The sequence below is a fragment of the Astatotilapia calliptera genome, chromosome 3 (assembly GCF_964374335.1).
Source record: "Astatotilapia calliptera chromosome 3, fAstCal68.1, whole genome shotgun sequence".
NCBI classification, from domain to species: domain Eukaryota; kingdom Metazoa; phylum Chordata; class Actinopteri; order Cichliformes; family Cichlidae; genus Astatotilapia; species Astatotilapia calliptera.
This window is the reverse complement of record NC_137424.1, coordinates 7,770,860-7,794,651: the sequence shown is the minus strand read 5'-3', so window position 1 is coordinate 7,794,651 and position 23,792 is coordinate 7,770,860. Positions and strand designations below refer to the sequence as shown.

Here is a 23,792-nt window from a genome sequence, read left to right as displayed (position 1 = left end):
ACAGTGACACCAAGTAGAATTATAAATGTCACATAGCCCCAAACATGTCTTTTTCAAAGCCTGCGGTGAAGAGAAAGGTTGGTGATGAGCACCGACAATTTCAGGAAAAGTGGGAAATGCAATATTTCTTTGTTGAGCACAGGGGCACCCCGACCTGTCTTATTTGCACAGAGAAAGTTGCGCTGCACAAGGAATACAATTTGAAACGTCATTACACAACTAGACATGCTGAGCTGGATGCAAAATACCAGGGAGACGAGAGAGCGAACCGGGTTGCCAGTCTTAAAACAGATCTACTGAGGCAGCAAGATTTCTCCAAGAAAGCAACCAAAGAGAATAATGCAGCAGTCGGAGCCACGTGGTTAGTGAGATGATTGCTAAAGCAGGGAAGCCATTCACAGAAGGTGCATTTGTCTAAAAGTGCATGTTGCAGGCTGCAAATATAGTCTGTCCGGGAAAGAAAGGTCAGTTTAGCAACATCAGCCTTTCTGCCAACACCGCAGCAGATCGCATTTCTGACCTGTCAAGTGACATTTATGACCAACTGTGTGAGAAAGCCAAATGTTTCAGTGTATACTCAGTCGCTCTTGATGAGACCACAGACATCACCGACACTGCCCAGCTCCCAATGTATGTCTGTGGTGTTGATGACAGTTTTGAAGTGATGGAGGAGCTGCTCACAGTAATTCCAATGCATGGCCAGACCACCGCTCAGCAGATATTTACAAGCTGTGTGATGCCATTGAGAATGTTGGTTTGCCATGGAAGAGGTTTGTTGGAATAACAACAGATGGAGCGCCATCAATGACAGGGAGGAAACATGGACTGGTGGCACAAAACAAACTGGAAGAGGAAGGCGTGGAGGAGGCCATTGCTCTGCACTGCATCATCCATCAGCAGGTCCTTTGCAGCAAATGCCTGAAGTTTGACAATGTGATGTCTATTGTTGTGAAATGCATCAACCAAATCAGATCCAGGGGCTTAAAGCACTGAAGGTTCTGTGCTTTTTTAGAGGAAATGGAGTCAGAATATGGGGATGTGCTCGACTTCACTGAGGTACGTTGGCTCAGCAGGGGAAATGTATTAAAGAGACTTTTTGAGTTGAGAGCAGAAGTGAAGCCTTCATGGAGAAGGATGGAGTTAGTGTTCCTGTGCTAACTCATCCCAAATGGCTCATGGACTCAGCTCTTCTTGTTGATATGACACATGAGCTTAATGTACTGAACAAGACGTTACAAGGCCAGGGGCAACTTGTCAGTGCTGCCTATGACAACGTGAGAGCATTCTCCACAAAACTGGCGCTCTGGAAAGCTCAGCTCTCTCAGACAAACCTTTGCCATTTCCCAGCATGCAAGGCACTCGTGGATGCAGACACACCATTCAGTGCTGACGAGTATGTTGATGTCATTTTGAGGCTACAGGAGGAATTTGATCACAGATTTGCTGACTTCAAGACACACAGAGCCACCTTTCACATTTTTGCGGACCCCTTCTCCTTTGATGTGCAAGATGCCCCTTCTGTGCTTCAAATGGAGCTCATTGAGCTGCAGTGCAACTCTGAACTCAAAGCAAAGTTCAGGGAGGTGAGTGGAAAAGCAGACAAGCTTGGACAATTTTTGAGAGACTTGAGCCCTAGTTTCCCTCGGCTTTCCCGAATGTTCAAGCGGACCATGTGCCTTTTTGGTAGCACATACTTGTGCCAAAAGCTCTTCTCCACTTTGAACTTCAATAAGTCCAAGTACAGGTCCAGACTTACGGATGATCATCTTCAAGACATACTGAGGGTCGCAACTGCTTCCTCCCTCCGGCCAAATCTGGCTCGGCTATGCGAGAGGAAACGCTGCCAGTCTCTAGCAGCAAGGAGTAGGCAAGAGAAGCCATGTTCAGAAGAACAGTTCATTTTCTACAGTGTTCCATTCATGTTCAGAAGAAGGTTATAGAACTGTTAATACAGACATTTCAATCTAAATACAGCAGATATAGAAGCCTGAAAGATACACACAAGTTCACTGACTAAAAATATCTTATTATTATTTTATTTATGTATTACAGATTGATTTATTTTCTTATTAATTCTTAATTTGTTTATTTATTTTTCATATTTTGTATTAAAAAATAAAAATAAAGAGATTTGAGAGGATTGGAATTTTTTTAACCATGCCTTTCTTGTGGAAAACCTAATGCGGCCCAGCCTCACCCACACTCTGCCTGCAGCGGCCCCCAGCTAAATTGAGTTTGAGACCCCTGTCCTACACCATAAATCAGTAAGAGAGGGTACGACCTCTCTCATGGCCCCAAGTGGTGTGTGCATGCCAGAGCACTCTGGAAGGCACACAGAGTCTTTACAGACTACTAAGGATCAAACCTCTATCATCATGCAATCGATTATACAACTCTAAGCATATATGAGTAAATATTTCTAACCATAAATGACAATCAACAATATAAACCTTACAGCTGGTTTTAATAACAGAATTCATTTGTTTCTCAAATGAGAAAGAGCTATCGAGAAACACTCCTAAATCTTTAGTTCTTAACTTTTCCAGTGGGCCAAGGTCAACATTATCTGCTAATGCTAAATAGGCTGCCGTTATTAACTAATGCTAATTTGACATGAATTAGCATTATGCACTAATGCTAACACTTTTTAACAATGTGAGTAGCTAATGCTAACACTATTTCCCTTAACTTTATAACATTGTGAACGGCTAATGCTAACACTCTTTTCCCTAGCATTACAACATCTGAGCTGCTAATGCTAAGTAGGCCGCCATTAGCACCTACGTCTATCCATCCATCCATCCATTCGCTTCCGCTTATCCTTTTCAGGGTCGCGGGGGGCGCTGGAGCCTATCCCAGCTGTCATAGGGCGAAAGGCGGGGTGAATTAGCATTACATTAGTGAGGAGTTAATGCTAAGTAGACTGCCATTAGCAGGTAATGCTAATTTAAGGTTAATAGGAATTGGCATCTAATGCTAATACCATATTTTCTTGCTTTAATCCTTTAAAACTGGTCAGAGTGGGCACACTCCGTTTTGCGCAACTATTTTTAAATCCCGGTAGCACTGTAATCACATGAGCTAGCGCAATAATTTTTTTTGCATATGAAACCTGAGGAGTTGTATTTACATCTTATGCCATCAGCTTGTCCTAGGTTACAGTTTCCTTCCACATATGCTTAGGACTCATATTGCTCTGCTGGAAATAGTTTATTTTGATGCATATGCTGTTATTTTGCAAATTTGCAGTATAATATTTATTTTCGTTTTTCCTGCAGTATATAAAAATTGGTGTATTTCAAAAATAAAACTATGAAGGCACTCAAAATAAATTTCCTGAGGTGGGAAACTATTTTGTGCAACTTTTTTGTATTTACAGTTTTGAGGGACAAGCCTCTTAAATTTCTCTAACTAGAAATATATGTTAAAAAAACAAAAACGATTTTCAATTTTTTTGTAGTTTATTGCACTTTTTTGCAATTTATGTAATTACTATGCACTTAATACATACATATTATTAAAATTTAGGCTGTAATGGTTGTATTGATGTATAGCAACTTGAAATGCTCCCAAAAATGGCTCTACAGCATGTAAAAATATAATATAAGCTCTGGCGGACTTGGTTCTATGGTAGGTCTTAAAGGGTTAAATCAATATCAGTAGCTAATCCGATTGCTCAGTCTGACGTCAGGTGAAGTCATTTTTATGCATTTAAGAGCTGTGTTGAATTCAACATTACAAACTGAACATTAGAACTATCCTCTTCTCCAGGATTTTCCTGATTTAACATTTCAATATGACATTTCCAACGCTTTGTTTTCTCTGCTCACAGACAAAACAGATACACGCATGTATATACAGCCCACGTCCAGCTCTGCATGCACTCCTGCTCCATTTCTATAGAGAATAAACAACGTAACACAATCATTCTCCATTGTTTTCAACTCAACCAGCTGCATTTAATGAAGGAGTTTGAATTTACTTTACAACAGCTGCTGTTGTTTCCTGTCTGCATTCATGTTCTTAACTGTACTCCACACATTCTGAACTGGTGTACCGTAATTGTCGGGCTATAAGCCGCTACTTTTTGCACAAGCTTTGAGCCCTGCGGCTTTTAGTCAGGTGCGGCTTTTCTATGGATTGTCCATGAGCGGATTTGTTTTGTTTGTTCCGCTGTTGTACGGCACTACGTTGCCTGGCGGAAGGATCGGGGTTCAAGAGTGGTATGTTGGTCACATGTCCATCCGTCAGGCAACGTAGTGCAGTACGAGGTAGCGCGAAAAACAAACTTCAAAGTAGCGCTACCCGTTCAGCTGGAGGCCTGGATGATGAGCGGCGATAAACTTGCAAAAAGCAAGTTATGCCCAACTCCACCATTGGATTCTGACAGCGTGGAAAAGTGTGAAAACATCCACGATCACCAACAGATTTCGAAGGGCTGAATGCTGCATGATGGAGAGGAGGACACCGCCACGGCCCTTCTGAGGGTGTTCGACTCTGACACTGACAACGAGGATTTCTTTGGTTTTGAAAGTGACAACGAAAGAAAGAAGCTGAGAGTGGATGACGAAGCCACCCTGAGCCTGTTTGTTTCCGACACTGGAGAAGAGGACTTTGGTGGTTTTAGTGCGCAGGAAGATGGTGGTGAATGACTGACTTTTCTTCTTGTTAAAGCCGTGTCACTGCACCTGAGCCTAAAAGCTAGTCCGAATCAATTGTTCTGGTGTGCTGCAGGTTATTGTTATGTACTACATTTGTTACTCATTTATGAAGCACAGTACATGTTTTGTACTTGTAATTACCGCTACTTGTACATATACCTAAAAAGTTATGCAAATATGTACCCATAACTTGTTTTTCAAAATATTAATAAAAGGGGTGTGTCTCCAAACAGCCGTCTCTTTCCTGACAATTCGCTTTGTGCATATTCTCTTACATATGATAAGTCAACATTGAAACACCTGCGGCTTTTAGTCAGGTGCGGCTAATGTATGTACAAAACAGGATTTTCCCCTGATTTTAGCTTGTGCGGCTAATATTCAGGTGCGCTCTGTAGTCCGGGAAATACGGTAGTTCTTCCTAAAGTACTGCAGTATTCCTGCCAGTACATCCTTTTAGTTTTCCTAACTGTTTCCTCTGATGCTCGTTGCTATTCTTTCCTCAATGCAAATTCATGCTAAGCTCCTTCATATCCATCCCTGTTTCTAAACCTGTAATAATTGCTTTAATGTGTCTTTGGCCTAATTATGAGTCTGTCCATATGTTTGTAGTTCCCCACTTGCTTTGGTTTCTTAGCTCTGATTCTCTCAAATTTATCCTTGAAATCATTTACTGGCATCTCTCCCTCTCACTCCCACTATCCCCAGAACACCAGAGTATTCATCTCCTGGTTTATCCTATGGCCTCTTTGCATTTTCTCCAATCATCCCTGTTTCTAGAGTCTCACCCCATCTGCAGGCAGTCCAAGAGAAACTGCCTCTGCCATTTTCTTCTTCTTAATCTTTGATTTTTCTCTTCACTTTCTCCATTGGGTCTTCTTAGACGCACTTTCCAGAAAGCAGCAACATTTTTTGTGCCCCATTTTTCAAATTGTGCATCTTACTTCAGCTTAATGTGTTTCCTGTTTTGTTTTTACACAGGTCATGTAAAAGAAATCCTACCAGAGACTCGACAAAGCTGAACTGAAAGACAGCACGGGCAATAAATCAGAGCAGCACAGAACTTAAGCTCATGGTCCATAGAAGCTGGGCTCTACAGGTGTACCAGGACAAGCTTAGTGTAAGTCCCTCGAAAAAGTTTCACTTGTGCTGTTTCGGTGTAAATTACTGGTTTGTTTGAACAATTTCATCAGCTGAACCATAAATACTCCAAAACAATTTCTTTGTGACTCAGTGTGATTTTTCATTTTGTAATATTAGCATGTCAAACTCTACATTCTCTACACAGATGAGAAATGAAGTGTATTTAATAATAAAAGTTATCTCTCAGAGACAAAGTTAGTGTCTCATTCAGGTCTGTATCTGAGTAGCCTCAGACACATGCAGTGCTCATATTTTCTGTTTTGTGTGTCACTCAGACCTCTTCCTGACAGGGGCAGCAATTTCATTTAAAGTCCCATTCACTGATACAGGCTGCTGGAGCTCCAACCAGGAGGGTACACACATGATCCAGGGGAAAAAATTATATATGGTCTCTTAGATAAATATTAAGAGGTCCTGTGTTTTACTAAAAAATCAAAGTAGTAAAACACAGGACCTTTGGGTTAGATATAAGGTGATTTGACAAATCATGTCTGTTGTAAATGAGTAAGCCATTTATCGACCTGACTCAGGTTTTAAATCATCATCAGAAAAGACTGAATCCTGACCTGAGAATTGTACACTTTGGACTCTCCACTGCAGAAAATAGAAGCTTCAGTCCTGAATCCTGCAGGTTGTTGTTACCCAGATCCAGCTCTGTCAGACGGGAGGACTGGGAGCTCAGGACTGAGGACAGAGCTTCACAGCTTCTGTCTGACAGGTTACAGCCACTCAGTCTGAAGAAAGGATGACAAGAAGACATGAAACACTTGTGTTAAAGTATATTCATGGTGCCATGAGGAGCTACTACATTTACAATATTTCAACACTGTTTCAGGACATGCTGGAATCCTTATTGCCTCATGTTACAAAAGACAAATGTGGCAGTTTAGTGTGATTTGGATGGATTCATTAAAAAAGAAAAAAAACATACACTGGCTCAATGTTAATTTTTTCCAAATGAAATTGATTAAATGATGTTAACTGATGAAAAAAAAATCGATATTGCTTGATCTGACCTCAGCGTTTCCAGTTTGCAGTATTGACTCTTCATCCCAGCAGACAGAAGCTTCACTCCTGAATCCTGCAGGTTGTTGTTACCCAGGTCCAGCTCTGTCAGATGGGAGGACTGGGAGCTCAGGACTGAGGACAGAGCTTCACAGCTTCTGTCTGACAGGTTACAGCCACTCAGTCTGAAATCAAGGTGGAAGGGAGACAAGATCAACCAAACAAATCAGAGCTTTATTGCTTTTTTATTGTTTTTAAGCAGAAATCAGTGAGGTGCTGGTAGATTCTGTTCTTTTGGTTTATTACCCAACAACACACACATACACTAATATTTGTGACTTTTGTAATAGTAGCATTTACAATGCAAAGCAACAGCGATCACAGATTGAAGGGGCCTGAATAAAACTACAATGCAGTGATTTTTAAGATGACCTGTTCTTCCAATTTCCAACAACAGATTTCTCCAACCTTACAGTTAAAAATAATTCTTTATCTCATACTGAATCTTGGTGCAACTCCCCCCAGTTTATTAAAATGAAGAGGTACTGAAGTTGCTGTAAGTGATGTGTGATGCCACTGATTTCCTTTCTGATCCAATACAAAGTAAAATTCAGGCTGGTATCTGCGATACTGATGAAAACTATTCCTTCAGAAACAATACAAGACATCATAAGAAAATATGATGTTTTGTATAACATAAAAAGCCTGAATTTTAAAATATTCAGTTAATAATCAAAAACAGATGTGACTGAAAATAATAAAACTGAGAAACATTTTATGGCCATTCGATCCTTTTACAACCATTGCAAGAGCTTGGTTGGCATAGCCGGCAATACGTTGGATAGTAATAAGTCCGGTGGGTGATGGGCTCCACCAGGGCTGCCCTTTGTCACCGATTCTGTTCATAAATTTTATGTTTAAAGGCTGTTTCAAAAGTTCATTCAAGTTACAATATTGTAGTCAAAAGTTCTCCTTTTTTCTTTTATACTATACAACTACGCTGTCTCATGGTTTTAGGACATGGATCTGTCATGGAAGAAATCTATGACCACTTTTAATCAACATTTTAAAAATAAACATGATCACAGATTTACTTACAGAGCCTTGTTGGAGGCTTTGACCACTGGCAGCAGCCTCAGAAGAGCCTCCTCTGAAGCAGAGTATTTCTTCAGGTCAAACACATCCAGATCTTCTTCTGATGACAGTAAGATGAAGACCAGAGCTGACCACTGAGCAGGAGACAGTTTACCTGTGGAGAGACGTCCTGATCTCAGGGACTGTTGGATCTCCTCCACTAGAGAACGATCATCCAGTTCATTCAGACAGTGGATCAGATTGATGCTTTTCTCTGCAGACAGATTCTTACTGAGCTTCTTCTTGATGTACTGGACTGTTTCCTGATTGGTCTGTGAGCTACTTCCTGTCTGTGTCAGCAGACCTCGTAGGAGAGTCTGATTGGTCTGCAGTGAAAGACCCAGGAGGAAGCGGAGGAACAAGTCCAGGTGTCCATTTGGACTCTGTAAGGCCTTGTTCACAGCACTCTGGTAGAAGTGTTTCTCTGCAGAATCTCCTGTTTCAGACTTCTGGGAGGTTGTTTGTTGTTGTTCCAGCAGATTGAGTCCAGAGTTGATGAAGGTCAGATGGACATGAAGAGCAGCCAGAAACTCCTGAACACTCAGATGGATGAAGCAGAACACCTTGTCCTGGTACAGTCCTCTCTCCTCTTTAAAGATCTGTGTGAACACTCCTGAGTACACTGAGGCTGCTCTGATATCGATGCCACACTCTGTCAGGTCTGATTCATAGAAGATCAGGTTTCCTTTCTGCAGCTGATCAAAAGCCAGTTTTCCCAGAGACTCCATCATCTTCCTGCTCTCTGGACTCCAGTGTGGATCTGTCTCAGCTCCTCCATCATACTTGACCTTCTTCACTTTGGCCTGAACCACCAGGAAGTGGATGTACATCTCAGTCAGGGTGTTGGGCAGCTGTCCTCCCTGTCTGGTTTCCAGCACATCCTCCAGAACTGTAGCAGTGATCCAGCAGAAGACTGGGATGTGACACATGATGTGGAGGCTTCGTGATGTCTTGATGTGGGAGATGATCCTGCTGGCCTGCTCCTCATCTCTGAATCTCTTCCTGAAGTACTCCTCCTTCTGTGGGTCAGTGAACCCTCTGACCTCTGTCACCATGCCAACACAGTCAGGAGGGATCTGATTGGCTGCTGCAGGTCGTGTGGTTATCCAGAGGCGAGCAGAGGGAAGCAGTTTCCCCCTGATGAGGTTTATCAGCAGCACATCCACTGAGGTGGACTTTCTAGGGTCAGTTAGGATTGTAGTTTTGTGGAAGTCCAGAGGAAGTCGACACTCATCCAGACCATCAAAGATGAACACAACCTGGAAGTCTTCAAAGCTGCAGATTCCTGCTTCTTTGGTTTCAGTAAAGAAGTGATGAACAAGTCCCACCAAGCTGAACTTTTCCTCTTTCAGCACATTCAGCTCTCTGAAAGTGAATGGAAATATGAACTGGATGTCCTGGTTGGCTTTGTCTTCAGCCCAGTCCAGGCTGTATTTCTGTGTTAAGACTGTTTTCCCAATGCCAGCCACTCCCTTTGTCAGCACTGTTCTGATTGGTTCATCTCTTCCAGGTGAGGCTTTAAAGATGTCTTCTTGTCTGATGGTTGTTTCAGGTCTGTCTGGTTTCCTGGATGCTGTTTCAATCTGTCTGACCTCATGTTCATCATTGACCTCTGCAGTCCCTCCCTCTGTGATGTAGAGCTCTGTGTAGATCTGATTCAGGAGGGTTGGGTTTCCTGCTTTAGCGATGCCCTCAAACACACACTGGAACTTCTTCTTCAGGGTGGATTTAAGGTTACGATGACAAACTGCAGCTTGAAGCTCTGAATGAGAAGAAAAATAAACACTCAATTCCAAAAAGAACTAATCTTTAAAACATGTTGCTCCATCTTCCATCTCTGGAAAATGTTCATTTATCCAGCAGCTTAAATCTTTAGATAAATCCTCTTACGTCTCTGCAGACGGTCAGCCAGCTCCTCCTGCTTCATTCTCCTCAGGAAGTCCACTGTGATCTTCACAAATGCCTCTCTGCTGCTGCTCCTCTGACTCTCTAAGCATTCTGGGTAATCTGGACTCAGAACCTTCTGGATCTCCTTCAGCTCGTTCTTCACAAAAGTGATGATGTTGTCCTCCAGCAGCTGGAACAGAATATTTATGAATGAGCCAATCAGACTGAAATCATGGAGCCAAACATCAGATCCATGTTGGACACACTGACGATCCACTGGTCTACAAAGAGCAGCATGGAGATGACCGTGAACAGAACAGATGTAACAGTAGTTGTTGTACATGTACAGACCATAAATATGGAGTCCAGCTGTGTTTGATGCTGCTGGGCAGACTGACCACTGGGAACCTCTGAGCTCTGCTGCTCCACTCTGTGGAGGAACCATGAAGGATCAGATCAACACAGGATAAAGATCCAGGAGTTTCTGCTCAAATAACTTCATCTGAATCAAGTCTGTCAAGTTTTAAACTCTCAGATTGTGAACATATCAGTAATTTTCAGTCTGTTTTCATGGACGTCCTTTCAGTGGTGATGTCAGGGATGATTTTGAAGAAGCTCATTAAACTGAACCATCAGCAGATCACTGCTCCAAAACCAGAACATGATCCGAGTCTCCCTCCACCACCAGAACACCAGCTTTACTAACGTGGTAGATCAGTGTAGTACAGATCAATAACTGATGAGTCATTTGATCAAAATCACTGAGTGCTTCACGTCTGACCCTCTGATGCTTCTGTAGACATTTTGCATATTTAATGAATGTCTGACAGTTTTACATTCATTCTATGAACACAGTGGAAATGTTGTGTTATAGTCTCCATGTTGTTTCCAGCATCATAAATTCTTAAGTTCAGAAAATTAGATTCTTTCTTCACAGCTGAAAAACAACAACATTTATTCTCTATTGAAATCTGCATCGTCCACTCCAAAGGTCACAATCTGAAGGTAACATCTGGTTTTGTTCCCTGTGGTTAACTCTGAGCATCAGTATGGTGGGATTTATCCACTACATCCACACCACTGTGGTTCAGTGTTGTCCTGATGGAGTAACAGCAGCCAGTATGATCCAGGCTTTAGCTGCTGGGTCTCTGTGTGACCTCTCAGACTGTTTAACAGATCAGACACAAAGAGAATCAGAGCAGCTCTGTTCTTTAAAGACAAACATGAACCCACTCAGGTCACACTTTCCCCACAGATATGAGCATCACTGTCCTCAAACAGCAAATGACCAAGTCGAACATTTGGATCTTTTCTCTTTCATTGTTTTCTTTTTAATGAATCTTTGTAACAATCTGAGGATGTTTCAGGTCATATTTATCCAGGAAACACAAACATGTAAAGGAGTCATCACAGCTCATCACAGCTCTCTGACCTCGTTGCTCCAGGTTCACCACTGAAGTGTGGATTATAATCTTTGGACCGGTCACTCCTCACAGACGGACAGCTGGACCCTGCAGACTGTGACCTCTGACCTCTGCAGACACAAACATGATTGAAGCAGCTGTGATCACACAGACTGCAGATAATGCAGCTGTTTCCTGTCAGTAACATCCTCTTAGATTAGAGTTCAGCTTTTTACAGGAAAACTGGACAAAACTGATTTTTGTTACAAACTCATTTTCATTTCCTCTCAGCTCACAAACACAGTCAGACAATCAACCAGAGTCAACACTGATTATAATGTCAGTGCAGAATTATTTCTGTTACTCAGTGAGTTCAGCTCTCTGACCTCGTTGCTCCAGGTTCACCACTGAACTCTGGATTTCGATCTTTGGACCAGTAACTCCTCACAGATGGACAGCTGGACCCTGCAGACTCTGCTCTGTCCTCCTCTTCCTCCATCATCATCTTCAGTCAGTCTGAGAGGTAAACCACAAACACTCAGTGAGTTCACATTAACAGGAGTAACTGAGTTACAGTCGCTGACCTCTGACCTGTCATGTGACCATGAAACCAGGTCAATATGTCTGTAGGTTCAGTCATCCAGGTCATGTGATCTAAGGAGCTTGGAGAGAAAAGAGACGTCTTTAAGTTTCTGGAAGACGTTTCATCTGAGAAGCTTCTTCAGCTCTAAAACCAAACGGTGGAGAGTCCCAGATATTTAAACCTGAGAGGGAAAGAAAGCATGTCGCTGACCCACCACTGCTGTTATTTCAAGGAGGAAACTGAGAGCCTTTGCACCAGGAGCACAAACATCAGCTCCAGCAATGATCCACTGATGTGTTTTTATTCCATGTATGAATGTTGTTATTGACAGAGATGACGTTTGTGTGTCAGTGATGCAGTGACTGTTGTTGTTACCTGTACAGGCTGGTTAGACTCTATGAAACAGATCATACAGATCTCTGCATGTTAGAAGAGACTATTAAAGGTCATGAATGAGACAAAGGCAGGGAGGCGTCCTTTACAGCTAAACAGCAGAGTGAGAGAACAGCCAGCACCTCTACATTTATCACATTATACAGCACATGTATGATACTGACAGGGATGAGAAGAATTTAGTGATTCTGATCCCATCATTGATATTACTTATTGATTCTCAGTAGCTCTGCTCTGACAGTCACCACCATCACTGAGCAGCATATCAAAGACATTTGTGCACATTAACTGCATGTTGTGGCTCAAATGTTTGTGCATGTTGGAGGCATTTCCTCTTTGTTGTGATCAGTGTTGGTCATTACTCAAAACAGTCATTATTACACATATTACACAGAACACTTTAATTAAAAGTAATGGAGTACGTTACTTCATTACTCCTCATAACATTACTTTGATGTTAAAATGAACAAATGAGCATGTAACAACATAAAGCTGAGGTACAGCCCCACACACCAACACAGATCCTGATGAGGTCACGTGATGTTTCTCTGAGTGTTTATGAACACAAATCAAAGATGAAACAGCACAAAGACACTTCAAAGTGATTCTACTGTAGAAACATGAACAGGTAGAAACCTGCAGCCTGACTGCTCATCACTTTGTTACCTGTTCAAGTTCAGCAGCAGCAGCTCACTTTATCACGGTGCTGGTCTGGGGTCAGTGTTTACTCAGCTTTAACTCACTCTGGGTTCTTGGCTAGCTTAGCGTTAGCTTAGCGTTAGCTTAGCGTTAGCTTAGCGTTAGCATGCTGTGTGCTAGCTTAGCGTCAGAGCTCTGCAGGTGTCTCGTGTGTAAATATTAATCACAGTGACAGTAAAGGAGGTAAAGGGCTGTGACGTCATCACGTACGCTGCGTCCTCTGTGGGCTCTGAGTGAACTCAAAGTACAAACTACAAGTACACAAACACGAACGTAGCTCAGAGTGGCGGACACACTCGGCCTCGTTGGTCCAGCTGTGAGTCCGTTACCGTGAACTATGGAGCGGCAGATTTGTGCTGAACTAAGCTGCACACAGCTGATGTTAGCCAGGAAACATTACACACTGACTTTAATGGAGAGACCGGAAATACAAACACACACAGTTTGTTGTGTGAAGAAATCAAACACGAGCTGAACAAACAGTAAAGTTCCTAAAGACAAACTGTTAAAGGAGGAAACAAAGCAAACTTACAGTTTCTTCACACCAACAACAAGCTCCACTCCACACCTGGACACTAAACACGGACACACAGGTGAGCTGCTTCCTGGAAGGAGGCGGGGCTCCACCTGAAACTCAGCACAGGTGGGAGGGGCTCAGCTCTGTGTGTGCTGATGTGTTAACTTTAAAAATATGCCGTCTGACTGCTCAGACTGAGTCAGAGTAAAGTTCACATGCTGACGTGTGGAGACATGAAACCTTGTTGTAGCTGCAGGTGTGAACACACTGATCCCAGATCAGCTCTGCTGTATTTGTAACATGAACATTTCTGCTGCAAAGCTTCAAATGTTCAGCATGTTTCTCTGTTTCCAGTCTATAGATCCAGTCACACTTTCTACCTTCACCTGTGCAGTAAAGACTGAGAGCAGAGCTGAAAGCAAGCGTCCAATCAGTGAGCAGCATCAACACCTGAGCTTCATTCAGACTCTGTTATTGAAGATGTTGTTGGTACAAAGTTCATCTGCTGCTCACATGAATCCATGAAAGATTTATTTCACTGAATGTTTCTTCAAAGCTCATTTCAACCTGTTGAAGTCATGAATGAAAGTGCAGACTGAGAGTGGATCACATGATGTTTGAGGTGTGTCATGTGACATGTTCAGTATTGTCACACATGTCTAGATTGTCCCTGATATCATAACTGCTCAAACACTGATGATTATATTTGAAGAATTATTCCTGATGGCAGCAAAGTTTGAATGGAGCTCTCTGTCTGTGCTGATTTGTCGCCCTCTGGAGGTCAAAGCACAAACTGCATGATGTCACTGTAACCACCACAGAGACAGGAAGTGTTTTTATGACTGAAACACTGAAATGATGCTAACGGCTGTCGTTAGGCTCACTGACAGCAGTGCTGATGTGTTCATGTCAAACACTGGCTCAGGTCAGACTCCTTCATCCTTCTCCAGCGTGAGGCCGCCCTCAGACCCACAGGAGCTCTGACCTTTGACCTCCTGACCCTAACCATTTTAGTCTTGTTGCATCTTTAAATGCAAATCCATCCAAACTGTAGCCGAGCAAATGAAGCTGGAAGTTGTTCTATGAATGATGTTGTTGAAGGAGCTTGGAAAGAAAAGCGTCTGGACTTCTTTAAGTTGCTTGAAGAGGGACATGGACGTCTTAACGCCCACTCACATCCTGGGACATTTGATCACAGGAAATCACATGATAGCGTGGGGCTAGATCTCACAATGGGTTCACCCAAAACCTTGGCTGATTGTGACCCACACCCGTTTTCACGGAGGAGGAGTTTCACATGCTGAACATGTGACAGCCTGGTTTAAAGGGACCAAAAGTAACTGGACACCTGATTCAGTTCAGGTTTATTCATCCGCTCCAAACCACAGCAGCAGTCACCTCCAGGGAACCAGCTGATCCATGTAACTGGGGACAGACCACAGCCCAGAGCACTGGTTCATGATGTGTTTGTGGACTGTAGGTTGTTTGGATAGAGATGAGATGTACTCAGCAGTCTGTCTCTAATGTTTAATGAAATGTTCTGAAGATGATAATAACTTGTGATTTTCTTTTGAATGAATCTTTAATCGTGTTGTAGGGCCTCTGACTCTCATGAAGATTTTCACATCAATGTGCTTTTCACAAAGATATTAACAATGAAAATGACGTGCAGCCCTGAACTACTCATGCGTTAACTCAGCGGTTCCCAACCCCCGGGTCACGGACCGGTCCGTGAGTCGTTTGGTACCGGGCCGTGAGAGTCGAGGCTCGGTGTGAAATTGATGGTTGATAGGTTTGTAGCATAAACCTGTTCGCTGGATCGTTCAATCCAGCTACACAGCAAAGCAAGACACGAGTAGTTCTTTATGTTTCTCGTGCACGGGAGAGACCTGGACCAATGCCGTTCCTTCGCTTGACCACAGTCGCTCTCGTCCGTTCCCTCGTAACACTGTTCTTTTATTTAGGTTACATGAACATACATAGGTTCATTAACATACACGTGAACAAAGGTACCAGTCTGTATGTTATGTAGGTGTGTGTGTGTGTGTGTGTGTGTGTGTGTGTGTGTGTGTGTGTGTGTGTGTGTGTGTGTGTGTGTGTGTGTGTGTGTGTGTGTGGAGTCAGAGTGTGACCCCATAAACGACTTCCCTAAACCTGCTGGTCTGGAAGTCCAGCAGTTCATCTAAACAAAAGGCACTTAGACTAAAACAGACATCCTACCACAAAACAATAAGAAGGTAGCACCTCTCCCATGATCCCAGGACGTGGGTGTGAATGCCAGAGCACTCTGGAGTCACACAAAGTCTTTAAAGACTACTATCATTACACAATTGGTTCTACACCTCTAAGCATATATGGTTAGATATTCCCCAATAACAATGACAATGATAAAATATAAATCCAACAATGGTTTTCAGGGTTTTTATCGTTAACTTCGTTTCCCTGGGTCTTTTCCCGTGTTGTAGTTGTGTGTCTTATTTTGAAAGAAATGTTTACGCGTTACCATAGCGACCAGAGAGCATTAAGGGTGCAGACAGGTGCATCCAACAACTTTTTATTTTCCCTTATTTGATTTATGGACCTAACTGTATGAACTGGACTTTGGCTTTAATGCTGCTCCTCTTCATCATTGCTGTGTTGCATTTCCATCATTCTGCTGCTGGATTCACTGCAGGCTTTAACAAACACTCCTTTGGGTCCAGGCCCAGCCACGTGTTTGTAAGCTGCTGTGCTCCTCACAAATAAAGCCTGAAGCAGCTCAGACTGTTAGAAGCAGCACTGAGCCCTGTTACAGTTATAGTGTTAGAGCAGCGGCTGCAGCCTACAGCATTTAAACTAGCTGACAGTAAACACATCAGTCCAGATGTTACCACATTACTTTGTGATGCTGAGAGTTAAAGGAGACTGGCTGATTAAAATCCCATTCCTTACATCACCGTCCTCTGCTCTGACTGCTTTCATTTAATCACAATCAGAATACTTTTTTGATCCCAGGGGAAATTATTTAGGTTACAGTGCTGCAGCACAAACAGGAACAAAGACACAACACACTAAGTAAGAAATAGCACAACATACACAATATATACATGCATACATATGAGTCACTTATAAGTAACATGTGAGTGCTGGGGTCTATGACAGCAGGCAGGTCTGTATTTATGTCCAGGCTGACATGAACAGCTAGTAGTTCAGGGTTCAACACTCAGGAAAGTGTGTGACCTTCCACACTGACAGAAGATGCTAAACATGACTTTAAACTGTTGTTTGTTAAAGCCTCACAGATCTGAGAGCAGGGCTCAGTGGGTACATGAGCCTTTATACATGAAGGCTTTCTGTTTCCAGGAGAGGAAACATGTGATCCAGCTGTGTTTGGTCACATGGATCTGCTCTGCATGGATCACCTGACTAAAACATGTTGTTATTATTGTTCTTACAGTCTTAAATCGGTACATCAGGTGGGTCACATGACACCCGGGGGTGACAGCAGCATCTTTCCTCTTTAGAAAGCTGCTCTCTGTCCCAGGAGCTGTTGTCACAGTAACAGCAGGAACAGGAAGTCACATGCTCTCTGCTCTGTGATTGGCTGCTTCTTATCTCAGCTTCCTGCAGAGGGTGGGGTCTGCTGATAACGCACACCAACAGAAGTGTGACTTTCACTTCCTGTTTATTGCTGTTGTTCTTAAAGCTCTCAGGCGATGCTGCAGCGCCCCCTGCTGACACAAACTCCTCCCTCTGTCTCAGAGGTCACAGGTCAGCCTGCTGCAGAGGGTCTGCCTGTTCATGGACTTCCTGTTACAGAGACGGGTCTCAGCGTCAACACTAGTTTCTGATTGGACGGTGTGGAAAATGTTACGAGTTCAAAATATTGGGGATGGAGACAAGAGAAAAACCACAATAACAACACTGGTCCGGTCGGGTTGAGTCAAACGATGATTTTAATGATCACACACGTGGGAGATGGACACTGATGCAGACAGCCTCTGATCTCAAAATGGTGGAGTATTGCTCAAACTCTTATAGCCTCTGGTGCCTCCACCTTATCATAAAAGCCTAAACATTCACATGCTTTCTCTCACACAGCGCCTAAGCTACGACCTTGGCTCCCTGTTTATCTGCTCCTGCTGAGATGGGGCAGAAAACTCCAGCATGTTCTCTTCTAATCAGACAAATAAGGCGATGACTTTCTGCAAACAGTATTTCTTATAACTCAGCAGTATAATGCATCATAAAACAATATCATTCATCCACAATAAATCAGCAGTTTAATATAATGCACATCAGTTTAACTAATGCAATAGTTATCAGCTTCTTCTAATTCAGGAGAATAATGCAAACTAAAACTACATAATAATTCACAATCTTTAATTAGGGGTCTAACATGGCATAAAATAATATTATAATCTAACAAAACCCAGCTTCCTCCAGCCGAGTGATGTGTGGATTCATCACTCTCTGTGGATCAGTGTAAGTCTGTGTGTGGGTCAGCTGCAGGACTTGTTTGACCTTTGACCCTGGCAGACAGAGCTGGTTACTGCTGTGTGACTCCTGCCGTCGCTCCACTTTAAATTTTACTTAAAATAAGTCCTGACATGGCCCCGCCCCCTCTGACCTGCTGCTCCTGGATGTGCTGAGGACACAGCGGAGGCTCAGAGGGGGCGGGGCTTTTCCCGTGGCGGTAACCAAACTGCATTAGGTCACTGCACTGCCAGTGTTTAACCACACCTCTTCTGACTGACCTTTGACCTCTGACATGTTGATTTGATCCTTATTTAATGACGTCTTTTATCTAGTGATTTAATTCTGTGTATTTATATGTGATGGTGTTCCTGAGTTCAGCCTCAGCTGATATCCACAGACGCTCCTATTGGCTGGTTTTAAAAACACATTTTTCCATTAAAGAGACTCTTTTAAAAACACGTCTGCCTGAAATTCACATTTCATTTATTTTGGGGGATTTTAACAGAGAGATAGAACTTTATGAATCCCTCATGTTTATCCTCCAGGAAATCCAGTTTGTAGCAGCAGAACACCGACAAACTTTTACACAGCACAGAATTAGGATATCAAATAAAGGGGAATAAGAGAATATGAATATAAGCATAAATATGTACATATATACACAGACCTCACACAGAGACAGCAGCTACACTGTGTGTGGATGTGATCCACAGTCACAGCTGTGGGTTTCAGTCAGTGTGTCTCTAACTTCATGGTCACATTTCAAAGCTTATTGGAGCCAGAAGATGTTCAAGTAAAAGATTTATTGCTGTACTCGTCTACCAGGATAACAGGAGGTTCATAAAGCTGTGTCATACTTCAGCTTTACATCATGCAGTAGTAGTTTATTAAACCCCCCAAAATATGACTATCCAGAGTTGGGACCAGGAAGCAGAGTTGCAGTCTTACACGCCTCTCTGCAGCTTCTCTCCTCCTGCTACCCCCCAAAAACCCATCTCCATAGAGACTGTGTCAGCTCCCAAACAGACAAAAAACAAACTAAAAACCAGCAACAAACAACTTAAACATAAACAATCACAAAGAAAGAACAATACAGTATCCACATCTGAACCAAAGAGTAAAACAGTGAAATGTGGATTATTAAACATTAGGTCTCTCTCCTCCAAGTCTCTGTTAGTACATGTTAGTAAAAACATTTCTGCATTTTACCCATATTTTATTTTTAACTCAAAATCAAAGATTCCAGATTCTCCTACATGTTGGTTTTGAATCAGATAGGACGACAGATTTCAGGTGGCCCTGTGTCTTTCTCTATTACATTTGCCACTGTGTAACTCAAAGTTATTTAAGGACTAGTTTATTTCAATGGATGAGTTTACTGACTGACGCGCAGAAGAAATAGTTCTTTATGGAGCCTAGATGGTGTGAATGATGAGACCAAAGACTGCAATATCTTGTACCAAAAATATATTGAATAAATGGAGGAAAGGGGAAATGGAACAAAATAATTAACACAACACACAACATAAATGCCCACAATTAAATAATAAATCAATGCTGTGATCTTTCTGTGCAAAAGTCCTTTTTGGTCCTCTTCTTTTTAAAGTTCACTTTTAAGGTATTCCTCCTTAGAGTCCAGCTTCATACAAATGGGGAAATATGTCCGTAATCCAAAGACGGCTAAGTGGGGGAAAGAGGGGAAACAAAGAATGGTCCTACCGGCTCGCCACTTCAATATGAAGAAGATTAATTCAAAGGGAGGGAACAAAACCTGACCTGTAGGTCAGAAAAACGTCCATTAGCACATCAAGTTCGATTCAGTTTACCGGTAAACAAATATATTTTTCTGCAAGCCTATGTAACAATGCAAATCATCATCAACCAATGTACAACAGTTAAATTATTAATTATCTTGGCTACGTAGCTTAATCTATACATTCCAGTAGCGTTCGCTACAAACAATACAAAAACAACAATAAAGGAAAACAGCTGTCTAACAGACAGCATAGCCGAATTCAAGGCAACACATAACAATAATCATTCAATCGCACTTTGTTTCAAAGTAAGCCCATTAAAGTGCTTAAGTAAATAAAAGTGTTCAAAAACAGCGGTTTTTGAGCCGGAGTTCTGCTCGCGGTGGGAACGCCGCCGCACAAAGTCATTTTTTAATCGCGAAAACGATCGGCTGGTTACTGACAACCAAAAGGTTGTTTTTGGTAGATATTAAAGATCATGGGTGGGCGGGGCAAATGGAGCAGTTTTCTACAGTCGAGTAAAATTCCAGGAAAGAGCTGGGTGTGGCTTTCCTTTAAATCACATGATCAACAGCTTTAAGATGGAGGCAACTCGCTCAGTGTTTCCTGTTTCATTCTTAGACTGTGGCGATGGTAAGTAGCAGCTTTTCACTTGTTACCTGGCATCTTTTCAGCCACCAATGATAGTCATTGTATGTTATCAACATTTCACTAACTATGTTGTCTCTCATGTTTAAAATAGGCCGACCAAGAGCAAAATAGGTATGTCTGCAGACTCTGCTGTAGCCAAAGTTATCAGATCTCCTGTGTTTTTAAATCCCTAACTGCTCGATCATTATCATTTTAGAAGACAACAATTTCTCAAAGGAGGTTCAAAACTAATGCCTACAAGATTACCAAGAGGATGGTTCGGGGCTCTTACATGACTCCGGGAAGTCAACACTTGGTGGATGAGGTGTGTTACCTTTGACACTTTTAAGACAGTCCTGTTTATCACTACTAACAATAAGCAAATATGTTTTCACTCAACAGATCCTTCACAGCATGTTGTTTCTGGGCAAAATCAACAACATCCCCTTTTCTCCAGAAGAAATCTTCCCTAATCCTTTTGTTTTGGGTTCTTTAATGAGAAGATATCCCAGGCCTTTAAAGTTGTATTCGACTCAGCTTCCCAGGCGAAGTCCCTTCTCCTGTGTGCTCGACATGGTAAGATAACTCTTCTCACATTTTCAGTCAATCTGACAAACTTCCAGTTTTTAGGAAAGTATAATGCAAAGTGCTTTTTTACTGAGAAATCCAAAGAAAATCCATACTGTACCTTATACTTCAACATATGCTTCTAGCTATACTTCTCCACCAAACACAGAGACTGCAGGAGAGCTGGAGACTTGCTTCAGAATTTGTTAGTTCTAAATAATGTCTAACAGACTCATTATTGGAGATGCTTACAGTCTTCAAGGCGTATATGATGCTGTCACTGTGTAGCTGCTGGATCTGTTAAGCTCAAAGACTCTAAATTCAGCGTGTTTTGACAGCCCGGCATAGCAAAATAGAAAAAAAAAGGTCAATTAGCAAATTTAATTCTAAATTAGTGAGAACAAAGATGGATTTTTGCTTATTGATTTAAAATTAAATAGATTTTTGTGACATGTTTCACCCCCTATCTTAAAATGTCTAAACCAAAAGCATCCAATGGTCCTGCATAGTTAAATAAGTCAAGCAGCGAAACAAACATGTTGATCAACTTTCTATGAAAAACAACTATATAATCAGGTGCAACACCAGATCTGTAACTGTTTTCAGATCGTCCTGCAAAATAACTCAGAGAATGAAGAGCAAATAAAGCAGAGTCTGCAAGATCTCCTCACAGACTTGGACTTAGAAGAGAATAATAAAAAAACAGCTTTCGTCTCGTCCACCATCTGCATTTCTCAAAAATCCCAAACCAACAAATCAGAAAGGTACTGCGGAGTCTCCATGTCCACCAAAGGTCCTAACGCTGGCAAAATTATGATTGCTGCCTCCTGTCTTAGCAAATGGCATAAATATGTATCTGGTGCGGTGATGACCTATTATCCAAACACAGTCCAGAAAGATTACTTTGATGGAACAATTGAAGTACCTGGAAATATCAGGTGTGAGGCTTTTTGTCTCCGTGATGGTGCCAGAATGAAGCCTTGCAGATCATGTAAGAATTTGTTTGGCTTGAACACAGAAGACCTCAGAGAGTGGCCATATGGTAACTGTGCTGAAGCTGAGAGCCTGAGCAATTTGCTTGAAAATGAGAGAGAAGTTGAAACACATGTGGATGAATACTCAGCTGAAAAGGACAACAGGCAGAGAGCTGAGGATGAGGTTGGTAGGGTTCTTAGAACTGTGTTGCAAAGGATTCGGTTTAACTGGACAGGTGAATTTTACAACCCAGAACAAGAGTGAGATTTCATGAAATCATTTGCATTCATCATTCTGATAAATCAAAGATTCTCTGCTCTGACAGCATCTGTGTGGATTTTCTGTAATCACAGAGACGTGTATAAGCATGTTTACTTTCCATCTCCATGTAATTGTCACATTTAATAATTAAAACTGGCTTCTATGGGTTTTTGTTTGTTTGCTTACATATCTAGTGTTTAATGCAATATGAAGCATTATCAGACAGCATTTATTGGGAAGAATCCCATATTTATACTGGTCTGTACCCAGGGTACACAGAAAATAAAAACACATGTTTTCTTATTATGATCCCAACCATAATTTACTTAAGCAAAAGCACTACATGTGTAGTTATAATATTTATAGCAGTTACTGTTGAGCTTTAAATTTATCATCTTAAATGTTTATATGCTGATTATATTGCTTTATATAAGAAAGGCCTAACTCTGAGTACACTCTGTGCCAAAAAGTGCTGACAGGAAACTGCATGCTTTTGCAGAAACGTGCTTTTGCAGCTAGAAAGTGAAGCTGAAATATATCAGTTTTAATTAGTTTTTACCAACTGCTTGCTAGGGCAATCCCACGAGTTTGGTGTTTTTGTATTGAACATGATTCCAAGTGCTTTCTATAACACATAGCAGAGGTGCCACAACAAAGACTGAGAAGAGGACAGGAAGAGACAGTGAAAGAGATGCACTCCTTCGCCATTCATGTTAAAGCGTTGCATAGCTTTAATTTTAGAGAGTGTTGCATAACTTCAGTCATTTTTCTACCACAGGTGAAGCCAAGAATTGTGAAGCTCTCTTTTGGGCAAATACCAGAATCTGTAAGAAGAAGAAAAAACAAACAATCAAATAGGTCATTATTAAGAGGACAACAATCTCTTGATGATTATCCACAGTGTCTTTGATAACTCTGAGATACAAACTGTCAAGGATATACACATGGTAGCTGATTAAACAAGTGTCATGAGATAATAACAAAATGCAAAGATTGGTGACAGCGCTTGGAACCATAAGGCAACAAAAAACTATGTATGTAAAAAAAATAAATATATATATATATATATACAGTGGGGCAAAAAAGTATTTAGTCAGCCACCGATTGTGCAAGTTCCCCCACTTAAAATGATGATAGAGGTCAGTAATTTGCACCAGAGGTACACTTCAACTGTGAGAGACAGAATGTGGAAAAAAAATCCATGAATTCACATGGTAGGATTTGTAAAGAATTTATTCGTAAATCAGGGTGGAAAATAAGTATTTGGTCACCTCAAACATGGAAAATCTCTGGCTCTCACAGACCTGTAACGTCTTCTGTAAGAAGCTTTTCTGTCCCCCACTCGTTACCTGTATGAATGGCACCTGTTTGAACTCATCATCTGTATAAAAGACACCTGTCCACAGCCTCAAACAGTCAGACTCCAAACTCCGCCATGGCCAAGACCAAAGAGCTCTCGAAGGACACCAGGAAAAGTATTGTAGACCTGCACCAGACTGGGAAGAGTGAATCTACAATAGGCAAGCAGCTTGGTGTGAAGAAATCAACTGTGGGAGCAATCATCAGAAAATGGAAGACATACAAGACCACTGATAATCTCCCTCGATCTGGGGCTCCACGCAAGATCTCATCCCGTGGGGTCAAAATGATCATGAGAACGGTGAGCAAAGATCCCAGAACCACACGGGGGGACCTGGTGAATGACCTGCAGAGAGCTGGGACCAA

General features: G+C 41.9%; 1 protein-coding gene across 1 annotated transcript in view; it reads right to left on the bottom strand.

The window, feature by feature from the left end:
* Positions 1-18,112, bottom strand: part of LOC145422831 (protein NLRC3-like) — a 25,677-nt gene extending 7,565 nt beyond the window's left edge. Inside the window, exons 1-4 of the mRNA XM_080294682.1 lie at positions 17,995-18,112; positions 7,905-9,702; positions 6,818-6,991; positions 6,368-6,535 (exon numbers count right to left, since the gene is read on the bottom strand). Coding sequence (XP_080150808.1) covers positions 6,368-6,535; positions 6,818-6,991; positions 7,905-9,702; positions 17,995-18,112 — 2,258 coding nt within the window. The remainder of the gene's footprint in view (positions 1-6,367; positions 6,536-6,817; positions 6,992-7,904; positions 9,703-17,994) is intronic.
* Positions 18,113-23,792: the final 5,680 nt, after the last annotated feature.